The sequence below is a fragment of the Mustelus asterias genome, chromosome 23, assembly GCF_964213995.1.
Source record: "Mustelus asterias chromosome 23, sMusAst1.hap1.1, whole genome shotgun sequence".
In the NCBI taxonomy this organism is placed as follows: Eukaryota; Metazoa; Chordata; class Chondrichthyes; order Carcharhiniformes; family Triakidae; genus Mustelus; species Mustelus asterias.
In genome coordinates this window covers 47,078,149-47,098,704 of record NC_135823.1, presented here as the reverse complement: position 1 = coordinate 47,098,704, position 20,556 = coordinate 47,078,149, and the positions used below count along the sequence as shown (strand labels likewise).

General features: G+C 43.1%; 1 protein-coding gene across 1 annotated transcript in view; it reads right to left on the bottom strand.

Annotated features, from left to right (window-relative positions):
• Positions 1–18,927, bottom strand: part of LOC144510387 (dynein axonemal assembly factor 8) — a 52,532-nt gene extending 33,605 nt beyond the window's left edge. The window contains exons 1-9 of the mRNA XM_078239824.1: positions 18,874–18,927; positions 17,070–17,275; positions 16,779–16,889; positions 15,390–16,019; positions 14,632–14,737; positions 10,296–10,482; positions 9,452–9,619; positions 3,263–3,355; positions 613–999 (exon numbers count right to left, since the gene is read on the bottom strand). Of these exons, the coding sequence (XP_078095950.1) occupies positions 613–999; positions 3,263–3,355; positions 9,452–9,619; positions 10,296–10,482; positions 14,632–14,737; positions 15,390–16,019; positions 16,779–16,889; positions 17,070–17,237 (1,850 nt within the window). The 5' untranslated portion in view covers positions 17,238–17,275; positions 18,874–18,927. The remainder of the gene's footprint in view (positions 1–612; positions 1,000–3,262; positions 3,356–9,451; positions 9,620–10,295; positions 10,483–14,631; positions 14,738–15,389; positions 16,020–16,778; positions 16,890–17,069; positions 17,276–18,873) is intronic.
• Between the last annotated feature and the right edge of the window lie 1,629 nt (positions 18,928–20,556).

Sequence of the window (20,556 nt, the reverse complement as noted above, 5' to 3'; positions counted from 1 at the left end):
GGTTAGAATCATAGGATCTTACAGAACTGAAAGTCATTTCATCCACTTTTCCTGTGCTGACTTCTGAAAGGCTATCCCATTAATCCCATTGTCTGGCTTTTCCCCCATTGTCTAATACGTTATCACTGATGAATGTTCCAGAGATTGGCACAGCCGAGGCTATGAAAGGATTTAAAGTTAAGGATGCGAATTTTAAATTCAATGTGTTGAAGGACCACCAGCCAACTTGGGTCATAGATAGAATCGTTGATCCCAGCGAAGGCAAATAGCTTCTCTGTAACTGGAGTGATAAATCAGAGAGAGAGAGAGTGGGGGGGGAGAGAGAGAGAGAGAGAGACATAGAGAGATAGAAAGAAAAATCAAAAGAGAAAGGAAATCAGTGGATTTTAAAACAGAAACAACAGACTGAACTCTGATCAAAAGTCATCTTCCTGGAAGTTTACCTCTGTTTCTCTCTATAGATGCTACCAGACCTGCTGAGTATTTCTAGCATTTTCGGTTCAGTTCGGATTTTCTGCATCTGCAATATTTTGCTTTCGTTTTGAAGAGCAGATTGATATTTTGTTAGAACATCTATGTACTTCCCCATCTCACACATATTCCTTTCCTTACCTGTTTATATTTGCAGCATATTGCTCTCTCCCAGGCAGTGTTGGCTCACTCTGACTGACAGCTGGTACTGTGACTTTTGAGGTACAGTTTTGCAGTGTGGGAGCAGATGTGAGGACAAGTTGGCTACTTGGTGAATTGAGCTCTTCTATGGCTCTTCTCTCAGTATTGGAATCTGGAGTCACAGACATCTCAAGTTGCTCACCAACAGGTTTCCTACTTTCACTTCTCGCTTTCCTTCTCTTCGTCTGGGTTTGCTTGGCCGCATCACCAGCTGCTCCTGCCTGTCCAGCTATACACTTAGAATCACTAATTGGCATTTTTGAGCACTTGACAGAGGCTTTTCGCAGTTGCTTCAATAACATGCTTTTACCAGTACAGTTGCTGTATCTGCCAGAGAAAAAAAAATTAAGTGCATGATTGATGTTAAAATCATCACTGTATGCTCATAATTCTATAAGAGGGAATGGTAATGTTGGTGAAATCATAATTCAGAGGTTTGGATGAATAGTCCAAGAGTGAGTTCAAATCTCATCACAGCAGTTGGGGGAATTTAAATTAAATTAATTAAATATATTTGGAATAAAAATCTAGTCTCATTAATAATGGTCATGAATCTACTGGATTGCTGAAATCATATGGTTTATTAATATTCTTCAGGGGGTGAAATCTACTGTTATGACCCAGTCTGGCCTATATTTGACTCCAGACCCACAGCGACGTGGCTAACTATTAACTTCCCTCTCAACTAGCCTAGCAGGCTACTCAGATGTAGATGGCGTACCATCACCTGCTCAAGGACATTTAGGGATGGACAATGAATGCTGGCCTTGATATCAATGCTCACATCCCATGAATGAATAAACAATGTGTGCCCAATTCCCCCTGCTGCATATGCACCTGCTTCCCCCAGTATGTGAGCTGGCAGTTGATTGTTCCCACTAGTATTGCATATTCATCCATAAAGCCCCTATGGTAACCAGTGTACGTTGGTCTCTGTGGAAGTTAAACATTTCTTTAAATTTCAGGACAAAATGGTATATATTTCAGATTCAGGATGCAAATGTAACAGGCAGCATCACTGAGCTGTAACTTATAGTGATGGATATCATTACCAATCTGTACCACATGATGTCATCTCAGTCCCACAAATAGGTCACAATTCATTCACACCACACCTATGAACATACTTATAGAATTATAGACCGGTGAGTCTCACTTCTGTTGTCGGCAAGATGTTGGAAAAAATTATAAGGGATAGGATTTATAGTTATTTGGAGAGTAATGAATTGATAGGTGATAGTCAGCATGGTTTTGTGGCAGGTAGGTCGTGCCTTACTAACCTTATTGAGTTTTTTGAGAAAGTGACCAAGGAGGTGGATGGGGGCAAGGCAGTGGACGTGGTATATATGGATTTTAGTAAGGCGTTTGATAAGGTTCACCATGGTAGGCTTCTGCAGAAAATGCAGATGTATGGGATTGGGGGTGATCTAGGAAATTGGATCAGGAATTGGCTAGCGGATAGGAAACAGAGGGTGGTGGTTGATAGTAAATATTCATCATGGAGTGCGGTTACAAGTGGTGTACCTCAGGGATCTGTTTTGGGGCCACTGCTGTTTGTAATATTTATTAATGATCTGGATGAGGGTATAGTTGGGTGGATTAGCAAATTTGCTGATGACACCAAAGTCGGTGGTGTGGTAGACAGTGAGGAAGGGTGTCGTAGTTTGCAGGAAGACTTAGACAGGTTGCAAAGTTGGGCCGAGAGGTGGCGGATGGAGTTTAATGCGGAGAAGTGTGAGGTAATTCACTTTGGTAGGAATAACGGATGTGTTGAGTATAGGGCTAACGGGAGGACTATGAATAGTGTGGAGGAGCAGAGGGATCTAGGTGTATGTGTGCATAGATCCCTGAAAGTTGGGAATCAAGTAGATAAGGTTGTTAAGAAGGCATATGGTGTCTTGGCGTTTATTGGTAGGGGGATTGAATTTAGGAGTCGTAGCGTTATGTTGCAACTGTACACAACTCTGGTGCGGCCGCACTTGGAGTACTGTGTGCAGTTCTGGTCCCCACATTACAGGAAGGATGTGGAGGCTTTGGAGAGGGTGCAGAGGAGGTTTACCAGGATGTTGCCTGGTATGGAGGGGAGATCCTATGAGGAGAGGCTGAGGGATTTGGGATTGTTTTCGCTGGAAAGGCGGCGGCTAAGAGGGGATCTTATTGAAACATATAAGATGATTAGAGGTTTAGATAGGGTGGATAGTGATAGCCTTTTTCCTCTGATGGAGAAATCCAGCACGAGGGGGCATGGCTTTAAATTGAGGGGGGGTAGTTATAGAACCGATGTCAGGGGTAGGTTCTTTACCCAGAGGGTGGTGAGGGATTGGAATGCCCTGCCAGCATCAGTAGTAAATGCGCCTAGTTTGGGGGCGTTTAAGAGATCCGTAGATAGGTTCATGGACGAAAAGAAATTGGTTTAGGTTGGAGGGTCACAGTTTTTTTTTTAACTGGTCGGTGCAACATCGTGGGCCGAAGGGCCTGTTCTGCGCTGTAATGTTCTATGTTCTACTTCAAATTACGAGAGCTCAAATCCCAATTATCCATTCAAATTGCATGATTCTCATTCTCTCACAAAGTGACTAATCTTTCCTACCCTGAGTCACTCTGTGGCTTTTTCTGTTCTTGGTCACTGTCTTGGGCTGACATGCTGTTCTGGTTGTCTTCCTCAAAGGATGATTCTGTAGAACTGTGTAAAATAACAGGTGTAGAAACAAAAATTTAAGGTAAGGATTTACCCCCACACCCACTGCCAGTTTGTGGGGATTCCTGGCAGCAGAAGGTCCTTAGGAAAGTACAAAACATTTCAAAATGGTAATGGAACATAGAGACATCGAAAACAGAACTAGGAGTAGGCCATTCAGCCCTTTGAGCCTGCTGCACCATTCATTTTGATCATGGCTGAACATCAGAATCAATATCCTGAAGGCTCACGAACCCAAGACACAAAGCGACTCACAGCTTGGAGTTGCACACTGAGGAAATTAAAGTGGGGGTAGTGGGAATGCCTTGAAAAGTGTCCACATTATTGAAGGGGAGGTGCTGGAGGTCTTAAAATGCATAAAGGTAGATAAATCCCTGGGACCTGATCAAGTGTATCCCAGGACATTGTGGGAAGCTAGGGAAGAAATTGTGGAGTCCCTGGTGGAGATATTTGTATAGTTGACAACCACGGGTGAGGTGCCGGAAAACTGGAGGGTGGCAAATGTACTGTTTTTTAAGAAAGGTGGGCAGAATAAAGCCAGGGAACTACAGACCAGTGAGCCTAATGTCAGTGGTGGGTAAATTATTGAGGGTTTCTGAGAGACAGGATCTAGATTCATTTGGAAAGGCAAGGACTGATTAGGGATAGTCAGCACGGCTTTGTGAATGGGAAATCGGGTCTTACAAATTTGATAGCGTTTTGAAGGGGTGACCAAGAAAATAGATAAGGGCAGTGTGGTAGACGTTGTCTATATGGATTTAGCAAGGCCTTCGGCAAGGTACCGCATGGTAGACTAGTCAGTAAGGTTAGATCACATGGGATTCAGGGAGAACTAGCCAATTGGATACAAAATTGACTTGCCGGTAGGAGACAGAGGGTGGTTGCAGAGAGTTGTTTTTCAGACTGAAGGCCTGTAGCCAGCAGTGTGCTGCAGGGATTGGTACTGGTCCACTGTTGTTTGTCATTTATATAAACAATTTGGATGAGAATATAGGAGGCATGGTTAGTAAGTTTGTGGATGACACCAAAATTGGTGGTGTAGTGGACAGTGAAGGTTATCTAAAACTACAGTGGGATCTTGATCAAGTGGACCAGTGGGCTGAGGTACGGCAGATGAAGTTTAATTCATACAAATGTGAGGTGTTGCATTTTGGTAAAACAAACCAGGGCCGGACTTACACAGTTAATGGTAGAGCCCTGGGGAGAGTTATCGCAGTAAGAAGTTTAACAACACCAGGTTAGAGTCCAACAGGTTTATTTGGTAGCAAAAGCCACACAAGCTTTCGGAGCTCTAAGCCCCTTCTTCAGGTGAGTGGGAATTCTGTTCACAAACAGAGCTTATAAAGACACAGACTCAATTTACATGAATAATGGTTGGAATGCGAATACTTACAACTAGTCAAGTCTTTAAGAAACAAAACAATGTGAGTGGAGAGAGCATCAAGACAGGCTAAAAAGATGTGTATTGTCTCCAGACAAGACAGCCAGTGAAACTCTGCAGGTCCACGCAACTGTGGGAGTTACAAATAGTTGTAAGTATTCGCAGTCCAACCATTATTCATGTAAATTGAGTCTGTGTCTTTATAAGCGCTGTTTGTGAACAGAATTCCCACTCACCTGAAGAAGGGGCTTAGAGCTCCGAAAGCTTGTGTGGCTTTTGCTACCAAATAAACCTGTTGGACTTTAACCTGGTGTTGTTAAACTTCTTACTGTGTTTACCCCAGTCCAGCGCCGGCATCTCCACATCGAGAGTTATCGAACAGAGACACCTCAGGGTGAGGGAATATAGTTCCTTGAAAGTTGCGTCAAAGGTAGACGGCGGTGAAGGTGTTTGCCACACTTGCCTTCATCGGTCAGAGCATTGAATACAGGAGTTGGGATGTTATGTTACAACTGTACAAGACACTATAAAGCTAAATTTGGAGTTCTGGGTACAATTCTGACTACCCTCCTATAGGAAGGATGTTATTAAACTGGAAAGGGTGCAAAAATGATTTACAAGGATGTTACCAGGACCAGAAGGTTTGAATTATAAGGAGGGGTTGTATAGACTGGAACTTAATTCCCTGGAATGTAGGAGGATGAGGGGTGACCTTATAGAGGTTTAAGGATCATGACGGGCATAGATTTTTTTTGATTTGATTTATTATTGTCACATGTATTGGTATACAGTGAAGAGTATTGTTTCTTGTGCACTATACAGGCAAAGCATACCGTTCATAGAGTACATAGGGGAGAAGGAAAGAAGAGGGTGCAGAACGTAGTGTTACAGACATAGCTAGAGTGTAGAGAAAGATCAACTTAATATAAGGTAGGTACATTCAAAAGTCTGATGGCAGCAAGGAAGAAGCTGTTCTTGAGTCGGTTAGTACATGATCTCGGACTTTTGGATCTTTTGCCTGATGGAAGAAGGTGGAAGAGAGTATGTCCAGAGTACGTGGACAAGCCAAGGTCCTTTCCCAGAGTAGAGGAGTCCAAAACTAGAGGGTACAGGTTTAAGGTGAGAGGGGAAAGATTTAAAAGGGACCTGAGGGGCAACTTTTTCCACACAGGGGGTGGTGCGTATAAGGAATGAGCTGTCAGAGGTGATAGTAGAGGCGGGTACAATTGTAACATTTAAAAGGCATTTGGGTAGGTACATGGATGGGAAAGTTTTAGAGGGATATGGGCCAAACACAGGGAAATGGGACTTGTTCCATTTAGGAAACCTGGTCGACATGGGCAAGTTGGGCTGAACAGCCTGTTTCCATGCTGTATATCTTGATGACTTTCATGACTCCAAGTGACAACTTAAGTTCAGTGAAGTTTCCTTTAGGTAGGGTGGATTTTGCAATCCAGAGCTCCCAGGTGACAGAGTACTCACATGGAGATTAGTTCAGGAAATCACAAGTTCTACTTCCCTTTGTGAGTGATGGATGACCCGTCATTATTTCAGTAATAATGTGGACACTTTGGAAAGAAATGGATAATTTTCTCAATGCTGCTGAGCCATGAGGGGAAGCCAAAATGCTTGTTAACCAGTTTAATGGGTTGTAAGCAGACCTGAACAGTATTTTAGTTTAACTTGATCATTATAGGAAAGTTTTTGCATTATATTCACTGTAAGTAAGCTAACGTCAAGACACCATTTTGTCCTAATACTGGGCCAATGAAGTCATTTTGTATTCTGTATTTATTAATGACTGTGTTTCGACGCTGATTGTAACCTCAACTCAATGTTCCCGCCTACCCCCAATAACCATTCACCTCTTTGATTATCCAGTACAAATGAAGGAATGAAGACTTGTCTAAACTCAGAGAAAAGAAAGATCATGAAATGTCCCATTGTTCTTCCCCATGGAACAATGTACGTAAATGGCTAAATCCAGTACAATTAAACCAGTAACAACATGACAAATTGAATAATTACAACAGAACTGATTCGAGATGAGGCAAGGCTAATTCAAGAAAAATGGGTTTCGAGAACCATTTTGTTGTTTGCAAGTTGGACTATCATCAAGGTGGTGCTCAGTGCTTCCTGGGCAAGATCTGTGGGAAATCGCTGTCAGTGAGGGAATCTGAGGAACATTTACACTTCAAATGCAGGTGTAAAGGTCGGTCATGCATTGCTGAGTATATCTTTTCCTTTCTTTTTAAATAGACTTCCATATTATTTGCTATTTCAAAGTCCTGTCATGCCTTATGGTTTAGGGTTTAGTCTTGTTAGAACTAATCCATCTTAGAGGGTCAATTTGGAACTAATTCATTAAACTGTACACAACTAAATTAAACTGGATCTAGAACAAAGAAAAGTACAGCACAGGAATAGGCCCCTCTGCCCTCCAAGCCCGTGCTAATCATGATGCCCTAACTAAACTAAAAAAAGAACTTTCTGCCCTTACTTGGTCCATATCCTTCTATTCCCTCCCTATCCATGTACCCATCCAGATGCCTCTTAAATGTTACTAACGTGCCTGCTTCCACCACCTCCTCTGGCAGCGTGTTCCAGGCACCCACCACTCGCTGCTTGAAAAACTCCCCCCTGCATATCTCCCTTAAACTTTCCCCCTCTCACCTTGAACCTGTACCCCCTTGTAATTCATGCTTCCACCCTGGGAAAAAGCCTCTGACTATCCACCCTGTCTATGCCTCTCATAATTTTGTCGACCCCGATCAGGTCTCCCCGCAGCCTCTGTCTTTCCAGTGAAAACAATCCTAGGTTATTCAACCTCTCCTCATAGTCAACATCCTCGAGACCAGGCAACATCCTGGTGAACCTTCTTTGCACTCTCTCCAAAGCTTCCATGTCTTTTTGGTAGTGTAGCGACCAGAACTGCATGCAATACTCCAAATGCAGCCTAACCAAGGTTTTGTATAGCTGCAATGCGACATCCCAACTCTTGTACTCAATGCCCCGGCTGACAAAGATAAGCAAGGCATTTACCTTCTTAATCACCTTGGTCACCTGCGTTGCCACTTTTAGAGAACTGTGGACCTGCATGCCCAGATTCCTCTGTATGTTAATGTTCCTAAGTGTTCTGCCATTTACAGTATAATTCACACCTAAATTTGATCCTCCAAAGTGCATTATTTGTCTGGATTAAATTCCATTTGCCATTTCTGTGCCCAAGTCTCCAATCTATCTATATCCTGTTGTATCCTCCGACAATCCTCAGCACTATCAGCAACTCCACCAATCTTTGTGTCATCCGCAAACTTACTAATCAGACCACCCACATTTTCCTTCAGATCATTCATATATACTATAAACAAGAGAGGTCCCAGCACTGATCCCTGTGGAACACCACTAGCTACAGATCTCCATTCTAAAAAACACCCTTCCACCACTACTCTGTCTTCTATGACCAAGCCAGTTCTGTATCCATCTAGCCAGCCCACCCTGAATCCAATGTGATTTTAGCTTTTGTAACAGTCTACCATGTGGGACATTGTTAAATGCCTTACTAAAGTCCATATAAACTACATCCACAGCCCTTCCCTCATCAATTATCTTTGTCATCTCTTCAAAAAACTCAGTCAAGTTGGTGAGACATGACCTTCCCTCTACAAAACCAAGCTGCCCGTCACTAACTAGTCCATTTTCTTCCAAATGTGCATATATCCTGTCCCTCAGTATCTTCTCCAAAATCTTCCCCACCACTGACGTCAGGCTCACCAGTCTATAATTTCCTGGATTATCCCTGCTTCCTTTCTTAAACAACAGAACAATATTGGCTATTCTCCAGTCCTCTGGAAGCTCATCTGTGGTCAAAGAGGGTGTGAAGATATCTGTTAAGGCCCCAGCTATTTCTTCCCTTGCCTCCTGCAGTAACCCTGGGATAGATCCCATCCGGCCCCGGGGACTTGTCTCCTTAATGCAATTAACATACTCAACACTTCTTCCTTTGATATATTGACATTCTCTAGAGCATTCACACACCTATCCCTAACATCAACATCCATCATATCCTTCTCCTTGGAGAATACCGATACAAAGTACTCATTAAGGATCTCGCCCACTTCCTGTGGCTCCACGCATAACTTCCCTCCATTGTCCTTGAGTGGGCCTACTCTTTCTCTTGATACGCTCTTGTTCCTAATATATGCATAAAAAGCCTTGGGATTCCCCTTGACCCTGCTTGCTAAAGACATTTCATGACTCCTTTTAGCCCTCCTAATTCTGTGTTTAAGTTCCTTCCTACTTTCACTGTAGTCCTCATGGGTTTTGTCAGTTTTTAGATGTCGAGATCTATCGTATGCTTCTTTTTTCCTTTTAACTAAGTTTTCAATTTCCCTTGTCATCCATGGTTCCCGATTCCTGCCATTTCTATCCTTCATTTTTTGACTTACTAGCCCTTTAAAACTGACAGAGATTAGATCTCAAAAATCTGCTATGAAATAAGCTCTCCAGTCACACACTATTTGTATAGATGTGGAGAAGTCAAGTCTAACCTTTCAGTATTCAGAATTCACAGAATGTACAGCCGATCTACATATGAACTGTTTTGCACTGGGAACCAATTCAGCAAACCTGTTAGCACAGACTGAATACTTTCTTCTAAACACATTTATAGCATATTGCCCTGGATTACTGCCCATTACCTTTCATTCTGCAGACATGTGAGCTTCTCCTTACTGTCTCTGCAGCCTGTCTGTGATGTGCTTCTATCCTGCTCCCAGTTCCGTAAGTCAATGAACACAGTTTTTGGTTCGGAAGCCTTTTTTGTCAGCTTTTCTTCCATCCACTTGGTACGTATGTTTGTTTCAGGACTGAGAAAATGAAATAAGAAAACAGAAAAGGTTAATAAGGCTAATATTTAACAAAAGGTTATATTGCGAGGTAACAAATACACCTCCTATGCAGATCTGAGATAATGGCTGGGAATTTTGTTGGTGTTATTCCTATTTCACCATCGCAACTTTGACAGATTGTGGTTCTGGTTTGTCAGAGTAATTGTTAGGCACTTTGGATAGGCAATCGGTCTCTCAGAGTACAAGTGAGTATAAAAGATCTCATGCCAATATTCAAAGAGGAAGAGAGTTCTCTTGGTGTCTTGGCCAATTTTCTGCAGTCAACCAATAGCACCTTTAATAACATAATAACTGATTAATTTGGCGTTTTTCTCATTTGCTATTTGAGAGTTTATTGAGTGCAAATTGGTCTTTGTTTGCCTACAATTATTCTGAATATCAAAATTAATTAATTTACATGAGACACTTACTGACATGTTCTTTACATATCTTAACCACTGAATGAGATATACATATTGTTAGCCATGAACTTAATTCATTAATTTTTAATATTTATATTACCCAAAGTTCCTAAGACTTTCAAGTAGTTTTGTTTCTGATTCCCATTCTAACTTGAAACTTAAAAGCACATTTGCTGAAACCGTATTTTTAATAAATTAAACAAACACATTATTAATCACTAGCTTTTTTATACCTCAGAAAATATTTGAGTTTATTGGTTCTGCCTCCATCAAGCCTGGTTCTTCTTGTCCTGTCAGACTGGTGTTCTCCATTACATACCGCTGTTTCATTATTCAATGTGACAGCTCCTCCTGACTGCTTGACAGACAGTGAGGTGAGCTGTTCCATAAGGCTCTGCTCTCTATTAACATGAGAAAGTACTGTGGGGAAAAATGAGAACACACAGTGAAATCTGCTTACACTAGGTGTAGGTTTGCATTACTTTTGACACAATAAAGTAACTGTACAAAAGCTAGTTAAGGTGCAACTCTGAGACAGTGTAGCTCCATTAGTGTATGGTTCTTTACGACTTTGAGCTAAGGGGTGCCCTGTATTCTTGGCAGTAATGAAGTATGTGCAATTACCCAAGAAATGTTTTCATCCGTTGTAACTTTTACAATGGGTAAATTAAAGTCATAATGCATGTCAATTAACAAAAAGAAAATCAACCATACATCTTTAAAATACAGCAAGTCAACTGTATCCTAATAAAAATATATAGGATGAATGCATGTTCCAGGAGATGGAAAGATAAGCATTTTTCCCTGCCTGATTTAGCCAATCCCCAACTTGGCACTACCTGCTGAAAGTAGATGTTTCACTCCTCACTTTGATCAGCATGATGGCACAGTGATTAGCACTGCTGCCCCACAGTGCCAGGACCCGGGTTCTCTTCCAGCCTTGGGTGACTGTCTGCATGGAGTTTGCACATTCTTCCTGTGTTTGTGTGGGTTTCCTCCGGGTGCTCCGGTTTCCTCCCACTGTCCAAAGGTGTGCGGATTAGGTGGATTGGCAATGCTAAAATGCCCCTTAGTATCCAAAGATGTGTAAATTAAGGGGATTACTGGGGTAAATATGTAGAGTTATGGGGTTAGGGCCTGAGTAAGATGCTCTGTCAGAGAGTTGGTGCAGATTCAATGGGCTGAATGGCCTCTTTCAGATTGGTAAGGATTCTATGGCCACCATATGATGCTTGTATAGATGTAATCCTGTCTTCACACTGAGGATTTCATCAAACATGCTAAATCACAGAATTGATATGGGCCAGAAGGAAGCCATTTGGCTCATGATGCCTGCATAGGTTTTCCAAATGAGCATTATGACTTAGTGCCTTCTCCTGTCTTTTTCCCATAACCTTGCACATTGTTTCTGTCCAAATAATCAGCTAACGTCCTCTTGAATGCTTCCACCACACTTCCAGGCAGTGCATTCCAAACCCAAACCTCTTGTGCGTGAAAATATTTTTTTCTTGTATCACATCTGCTTCTTTTCAGAACAGATCTAGCAGCTCAAAACTGGGCAGCCATGATGCACTGGGCCATCAGAAGCAGCAAGATTTTATTCAACCACAATCTGTAATGTCACGGCCTTCACTCGACCACTGCCATCGAGCCAGGGTATCAACTTTGGCTCAGTAATGAGTGCAGAAGGGCAATCCAGGAGCAATACCTAAAATGAAGTGCCAACCTGATGAAGTTACAACACAGGCATGCCAAACAGCAGAAGCAGCATGTGATACAGAGAAGCAATCCCAAAGCCAATGGATCAGATCAAAACTTGGCAATCCTGCCAAATCCAGTCATAATGGTGGCAAAACAATTAAAGACCTAAATTGAGAAGGTGATTCTATAAATATATCCGTTTTCAAGCATGTCAATGCAAGAGGCTAGGCTGAGGATCTTGCAAATGGGTTCAGCCAGAAGATTTGAGTGGATGATCCATCTTGGCATCTCCTAAGATCCCCAACATCACTGATGCCAGGTTTTAGCAAATTTAATTCACTCCATGTGATATCAAGAAAGGGCTGAAGGCACTGGATACAGCCAAGACCATGACCCCTGACCACTATTCCTGGCAATAATACTGAACACATGCTCTGTGCTCCAGGACTAGCCATGCCCCTAGCCAAACTGTTCCAGTACAGTTACAATATTGACATGTTCACCACAATGTGGAAAATTGCCAGGTACCTCCTGTCGATAATAATCAGGACAAACGCAATCCAGCCAATTACCACCCCATCATTACACTTTCAATCATCAGCAAAGTGATGGAAGGTGTCAATAACAGTGCTATCAAGTTGCATTTACAATAATAACCTGTTCACCAATGTTCAGTTTGGATTCCACCAGGACCACTTGGTTCCAAACAAAAGAGCTGAATTCAAGACTTGATGCAAGAAAGATAGCATGAGGCAGTATTTAATCAAGTGTGGTATCCTGGAGCTCTAGCAAAATTGAAGCCTATGGGAAACAGGGAGGGGGAAATTCTCCATTGTTTGGAGTCATACTGAGCACAAAAAATGATGGTTATGGTTGTTGGAGGTGAATCATCTCAGTCTAAGGACATTTGGACAGTATCCTAGGCCCAAATTTCTTCAGCTGCTTCATCAATGACCTTCTCTCCATCACAAGGTCAGAGGTGTGGAGGTTTGCTAATGATTGCACAGTGTTCAGTACCATATACAATTCCTCAGGTACTGAAACAGTCTGTTTACAGATGCAGCAAGACCTGGGCAACATTCAGGTTTCAGCTGATTAGTGACAAGTAACATTTGTGCCACACAAATGCCAAGCAAAGACCATGTCCTTCAAGAGAAAATCTAACCATTTTCCCTTGACATCCAATGGTATTATCATTTCTAAGTTCCCACCGTCAATATTTTGGGGTTACCATTGATCAGAAACTTCACTGGATCAATTATATAAGTACTGTGGCTAAAAATGTAGGTCAGAGGCTGGAGATTCTGTGTCAAGTAACTCAACTCCTTGCTTCTCCAAAGCATTCCCACCACCATAGTTTTCAAGAAGGAGTTAGATATAGTTCTTGGGGCTAAAGGGATCAAAGGATATGGGAGGAAAGCGGGATCAGATTACTGAGTTGGATGATCAGACATGATCATAATGAATCGCAAAGCAGGCTCAAAGGGCTTAATGGTCTACTCCTGCTCCTAATTTCTATGCTTCTAGCTACAAGGCACAGATCACAAGTATAATGGAATATTCTCACTCATCTATGTAAGTGCAGCTCCAACACACTCAAGAAGCTCAACATCATGTAGGAAAGAACAGACTACTTCATTGGCACCCCATTCATCACCTTAAGATCATAAAATCATAAATAGTCAGGAGAAGTCCATTTGGCTGCATTGAGCCTGCTCTGTCACTCAAAAAGATCATAGTTGATCTGATGGTGGCCTTAACGCCACTTTCCAGCCTGTCCCCAAAACCCGTGACTCCCTTGTAGATTAAAAATATGTCTAACTCACCTTGAATATGTACAATGACCCAGCTCTAGGGAAGGTGGTTAGATTCTCTCTTGTTGGAGATGGCCATAGCCTGGCACATTTATGGTACATGTTACTTGCCACTTGTCAGCCACACCTGAGTTTTGTCTGGGTCTTGCTGCATATGGACATGGACTGTTTCAGTATCTAAGGGGTCACGAATATTGCTGAACATTGTGCAATCATCAGGGCACATTCACACTTCTGACATTATGATGGAAAGTAGGTCATTGATGGAAGGGCAGCACGGTGGCACAGTGGTGAGCACTGCTGCCTCACAGTGCCAGGGATCTGGGTTCGATTCCTGGCTTGGGTCACTGTCTGTGTGGAGTTTGCACACTCTCCCTGTGTTTCTGCATGGGTTTCCTCCGGGTGCTCCGGTTTCCTCCCACAGTCCAAAGATGTGTGGGTTAGATGGATTGGCCATGCAAATTGCCCCTTAGAGTTAGGGGAGGGATTAGTTAGGGTAAAATGCATGGGGTTATAGGGATGGGCCTGGGTGGGATTGTGGTCGGTGCAGACTCAATGGGCCGAATGGCCTTCTACTGCACTGCAGGATTCTATGATTCTATGAAGTAGCTAAGATTGTTGAACCTTGGACACTGTCCAGAGGCACTCCTGTAGTGCAGTCTCAAGCTGAATCTTCTCACAGCCAAGAAACACAATGGTGAATATACAGACAATTCAGAGCACTTAGCTGGAGGAGGTTAAATTGTAATGAGTATCCAAATAGCCTAGTTTCCTTCTTTAGGAAGAACTATTTTGTAAATTTTGTATTGTGCTCTGTTAATTTTATTCAGTTTGATAATACCATAAGCTTGTTGAAAATGCCTTCATGCAAGTGAGGAGGGTCTGTGGAGAGAATGGTTCCCCAACCCTAGAGTATCCCATCCTGGTGAGTACAGCTCAAGCTATCTTGCTCCATGGTTGAAGGAGGGTTTTAATGATGAACAGGTTGCCAGAGGCTAAGGAGAAAGAGCAAATATTAATAAATTGTAAATACATGAATGTGACCCCTACTTACATGTAGCAGATGAAGAACTATTCATGATGCTGTCAAAATCACTGCTGTGGTTTTCTAGTTGTTGCAGACTCTGCAAGATTCCATCCAGGTCTACTTGTTCTATACACTACAAACAACAGCAGCTGGAGGTTAGCTTGTTAGCTCACACTAAATACTATGAGATTTAAAATGAAAAGAGAGCATCTGTTTAAAGAAAATAATCCAAGAGCAGCTTTCAGAAGCCAAGGACAAACATTAGGAAGACTTGATCTTTGAGACTGGTATTGGTACCAGGACTGGAACAGAGAACATCACTTTGGACTTTACCAAATGCTATTGGTGGAGGTGAGGAGGAGGTCAGCTGACAGACAGTCAGAGAACCGGATGCTCCAATAATGTATTTGGTATTGGTGTCGGATAGCAGCAGCAGATAAACCTAAAGGTCCAACTTACTGCTGATGAATACTGGAGGAAGCTATGTGGGACCTGAAGTACCTGGACTCCTCCTCTCTGACACAATGCTTAGAAAGTGTATCCATAAGGGGAAGCCCCTAAGAATAATTTCTTCTGCCTCTTAACATACATGACCAGCATTTTAAAAAATCACAATAATCACAATGATTCCTTCCATATCGAGTCAGTATCCTACCCAGAGGTGAAAGGGCAGTATCTACCTTCTACCAAATTAGTTATGGTCATTATTCTAACTCAATACCATCCTGCCCTCTTCAAGAATATCTTGAGTTTGCAGCAGAAGAGGATAATATTTATCAGCTCACCTCTAAAGAGAGTATAGGCGGTCTGTGGGGATGCCATCCAGTACGTGTTGACTTCATTCTGTTTGGCCCTTCCTTCGACACTTGAGTTTCCTGGTCTCTATTGGAATTCATTAAATGGCCTTCAGTCAATGTTGCCTTGTTCAGGTCAGTTTCTGGTGTGTTTCCTGGGGTATTTTGGATGAAGTCCTTTTCAGTTGTTAATTCTGAAAGCCCAGCTGTGGCTTTGGTTGGTATATAGCAGTGATCTAAATTTCTATCTCCACTGCCTTGACACCTTAGAATTTTCTGTTTCTTATTGTAAATGGCTTTGGGTATTATGGATGATTGTGGATCGCCTCCGCCATTATTTCCTGGGTCCACAGGGTGCTCTTTTTTAAAAGGCCTGGATTCCATTTCAAAGTCCAGTGAGTTCTTGTTCTCACCAGTGTTAAAAGCTGTTGATAGCCCCTGTGATTCAACATTGTTATCAATTAAAGGACCAGCTTCAGCCATCTTAAATTTATCAGCAGTGGTTGACTTTTCCAAGTGTCTTGAATTTTCACTCCTAAACTTCTGGTGACCATCAGATGGTTTTTCTTTATAGTCTTGTGCCCAAGCCTCATGCGGGTATCTTGCAGATTCCAGCATTTCCTGTGGACATTCAGAAATCATTATCACCAAATTGGATAATTCATGTCTGAGAGTTAAGACTTCAAAAGGAAAGAGGTGAGAAAAACATTTTAAAAATCAGAAGGATGGGAAGCCTCACTTGGTATGAACATGGGCCAAAGGAAGAAGTAAAATACGGATAGTCACAATTCTTTGCTCTGTATTGGTGTTTAGTGCCTCGGTACCAACACACAAACCTTGTATTTAGCGTCCTATATAAAATATAGTGAGAATCAGATGTTCCTTTATTCAGAAGATTTGGCAGTTTTGCTCCCATCCTAGTTTGCACCTGGCAGAACAAAACGTGCCCAATTTTATTCAAGTCTGAAAAATTAATCTTACCTATTTTTTTGTGGGAGAAGGAGGCACATTGCTGAACTGCTGCCATGCTGCCTGTACCGGCAATTCATGGACAGCGATGTATGACAGACTCAGCTTTGCATTAATTCTGATGAATAACTGTAATAAGCTAAAGTTGCTGTTTCACTGATTCAATAGAATGATTTACAATGCACTTCAATATTGTGCCTCAAGTACATGCACTTCAAATTAGTGCAATGTCAGGTGAGCAGATGCTCGATCACAGATATGTGAACATTGAGTCAAGATGGAATCAGCTGAAATTAGGTCAGAGCTGAGGCATGTCTGCAATGAAAAATTCAAAAGTCAGATTCTTGTGTAAAATAAAATGGAGCAGGGCAAAGGCAGCATGATATCTTGTGGTGAACAGTTTCATTTTACCTCAAGAACTGGATCGTCGAGTGATATCTCCTTCAGATCCTCAGGCAGGTGGGAAATTAGCCCGATGGTACCACGCTGGAAAATAGGAATTTCACCATCTTCTGAACCAGACTGTGCAACAAAAAATGCAGAACATAAGGGTTTGGATTGGATTGTAGTAAAGGGGAAGAATAAAAGGAGTTGGGCTGATGTTCGGTGACAGGTGAGATAGTGCAATATAGGGTCAGGAAATTCACTCCCATATTCAGTAAGAAGCACATTTAACCGTGAGATTCCAAAGTTGAGACTTACTGATGAAAAGTCTGAATCAATGGAAGGAAGTTCATCCTTAACACGAGCGAATATCCTATCCCAATACGATTCGAGACTACCACAATCAATCTCTGAGCTGTCATATGTTCTCTGAAGTTCACAGTTGCCTTCATCAACATGAGCTGGTTTCTGATTTTTTGAAGTCATTTTTATTCACAGCCCTGTTTCCTCCATATATTAGGAATCTGGAAACGGAAACAATTTAAATGGTTTAGATCACTTACCGTTCTTAGTGATTAATCTATCCAGGATAGCAGGACACGCTCAAAGGTTCTCCAGCCAGTCAGGCTATGAAAGATGCATGCACCCACGAGTGAAAGGAAAAATCTTTCATACAACCTGTTCCAGTCAGAGGGTTGCCATAATCAAAAGTAAATTAATAACCCATGGAATATGAAAATACAGTAGGAAAGAGGATTAAAATGGCAGCAAGGGAACAGGAGAAGAAAATTCAGCTCCTCAAGCTCATTCAATCATTCAATTTGATTGTAGCTGGTCTGTACCTCAACTTGATTTCCCTGCCTTTGGATAATCTTACCAAACAACACCTGATGGATCTCTATCTTAAAAATTTTAATTGACCCAGAATCAACAGTTTTCTGGGGGATAGCGTTTTAGAATTCCACTACCTTTTGTGCAAAAATACAAACTGTCACCCAGTTCTCATCTGTGTTCCCCTCAGGCATGCATTCCCACACTCCCTCATCCCACAGCTGGTGTTTCCTCTCATTCCCTCCCCGGGCCAGTGTTTTCCCCATGCCTGTGCTTCACCTTGTTCCAGGTCTGTGTATAGGGTCTATGCATCCCACCTCTTGGGGTCCTGTATTCCTCCCTTCAGGGCCTGTTTCCCTGCACCTGGACCTACTTCAGGCCCTGTTTCTCTGCACTTAGACCTGTTGTTTCTTCTTTCCCAGGACCTGTGTTTACAATTCCCCATCCTCATGGGAACATGTATTTGAATCCTCTGTCCCCAGGGGAGGTCTGTGTTTCCCCCATCCCCTTCTCCTCCAGGAGTATGTATTTGAATCCCCACCCCCAAGGGGGGAACGCCTGTGTTGCCCCTCCCACAATCACTTTGCCCCCACCCCTCTGGGAAGCCTATATTTGCTTCTCTCTGATGACCTGTGTTTGCCACCCTTGCCCCAGGGGTCCTGTGTCTGCACCCCCATCTGTGTCCTGTGCCCCCATCCGTGTCCTGTGCCCCCATCCGTGTCCTGTACCCGCCCCATCCGTGTCCTGTGCCCTCTCCATCCGTGTCCTGTGCCTCCATCCATGTCCTGTGCCTCCATCCGTGTCCTGTGCCCTCCCCATCCATGTCCTGTGCCCTCCCCATCCATGTCCTGTGCCCTCCCCATCCGTGTCCTATGCCCCCATCCATGTCCTATGCCCCCATCCGTGCCCTGTACCCCCATCCGTGTCCTGTGCCCTCCCCCATCTGTGTCCTATGCCCCCATCCATGTCCTATGCCCCCCCATCCATGTCCTGTGTCCTCTTCATCCGTGTCTTGTTCCCCCATCCGTGTCCTGTGTCCTCTCCATCCGTGTCTTGTTCCCCCATCCGTGTCCTGTGTCCTCTCCATCCGTGTCTTGTTCCCCCATCCATGTCCTGTGCCCTCCCCATCCGTGTCCTGTGCACCCCCTTTGTTTACCCTCATTCCCTGTGTGTTTCCCCCAGCCGTGGCCTATTTGCCTCCATTACAGGCTGTTTGCCCCCTTCCCCGGGGTCAGGACGTGGTGTTTGCCCATCCCCTGGGCCGCTGTTTTGTCTCCCAACTGCTTCTCACCTCTTAACGGTCTGTTCTGTTTAAAAACACCCGGCACAAAATGGCTGCCGCCGGTGTCCATGGTTACAGGACGCCGATCAGACGGGAGGTTGGCAAGAATTGCAACAAGAAGGAGCTAGTGACGCGCAAGATGGGTAGCTCCCCCCAAAATTACAAAGTGCGCTCCCGATAGCGCCGGCATCTGGGAGGACTTTCAGTCGTTGTTGCAGGGACACTTGGCTGAGGCGGTTCCCAACTTTCATGGGATTGAGAATACCTTTATTGTGGCTTGCTATCGAATTGGTTAATGGCACAGTGGTTAGCACTGTTGCCTCACAGTATTAGGGACCTGGGTTCGATTCTGGGCTTGGGTCACTGTCTGTGCAGAATCTGCACGTTCTTCCCGTGTCTGCGTGGGTTCTCTCTGGGAAGATGTGCTGGTTAGGTGCATTGGCCATGCTTAAATTCTCCCTCAGTGTACTCAAACAGGCACCTTGAGTGTGGCGACTGAGGGATTTTCACAGTCTCATCATTGCAATGTTAATGTAAGCCTACTTGTGACACTAAAAAAACTCAGAGAAGGGATGTTGCCGAATCTATTTGTGATCATATACATCTGATCATGTGATTTTTCCCATAATTTGCAAAAAATGTTACTGCATTTACCTTGTTCTGTAATGCATTGGAGGTTTTGGATGGGATCTCATGTGAGAACTTCTGAGGCCACCTGTGAGCAGGCAAAGGAAGTACACAGGTGCAAACCACAGGTGCTGAACTCTACTGTTCTCCTGCGTTGTTTGGAGTAGTTCATGCCATTCCCAGTCAAACTGTGTTAGTGCAGTGATAACACAGCATTCACCCAACACTAGAAGTTGGTTAGATATCTCATACTAGGAACAGAATCAAATTAACACAGCTAATGACTGTCTTATTAGGCTCCCAGTCATGAATGGTGAAAGGAATCTCAATTGTGACATCACTCAAAAGTAATCTAATAACTTGTTCACCATTGTTCAGTTCAGGTCCCATCAAAACCCTCCATTCAGAATCTCATCACAAGCTCATTTCAGACTTGCATATAAATGCTGTGATGAAATAGTGCCAGAAGAAAAAAGTGAGAGCAGCTTCCTCAACAGTCTCTCTGGGCAAATAAGGACAGGCAATAAATGCAACCCTGCCAGCTTTAGCTACATCCAAGCAGCAAATAAGAGAGCCAGCATGATAGAAGAAAACAAAAAAAAGCTTGCATTATATAATGCCTTTCAGGATCACAGGATGCCCCAAGATCCCTTATAGGTACAGTAAGAAGTCTCACAACACCAGGTTAAAGTACAACAAGTTTATTTGCAATCATGAGCTTTCGGAGCATTGCTCGGCATATATAGACAGAGACACAATTACAAGATAGCGGTTGGAATGTGTGAGTCTTTACAGGTACTCAAGTCTTTACAGGTCAGACAATGCGAGTGGAGAGAGGGATAATTACAGGTTAAAGAGGTGTGAATAGCCAAGTTCTGCATGCATGAGGATGGCATCAACCGACATCTTGGGTGCATGTCACACTACATGTAATCCTCACCATTTGGCCTGGGCTTGCAAAATCCTACTAACTGTCCTGGCTTGAGACAATTCACACCACTTTAACCTGTGCTTAACCCTATCTCCACTCATATTGTCTGTACTGCAATTGTGTCTCTGTCTATA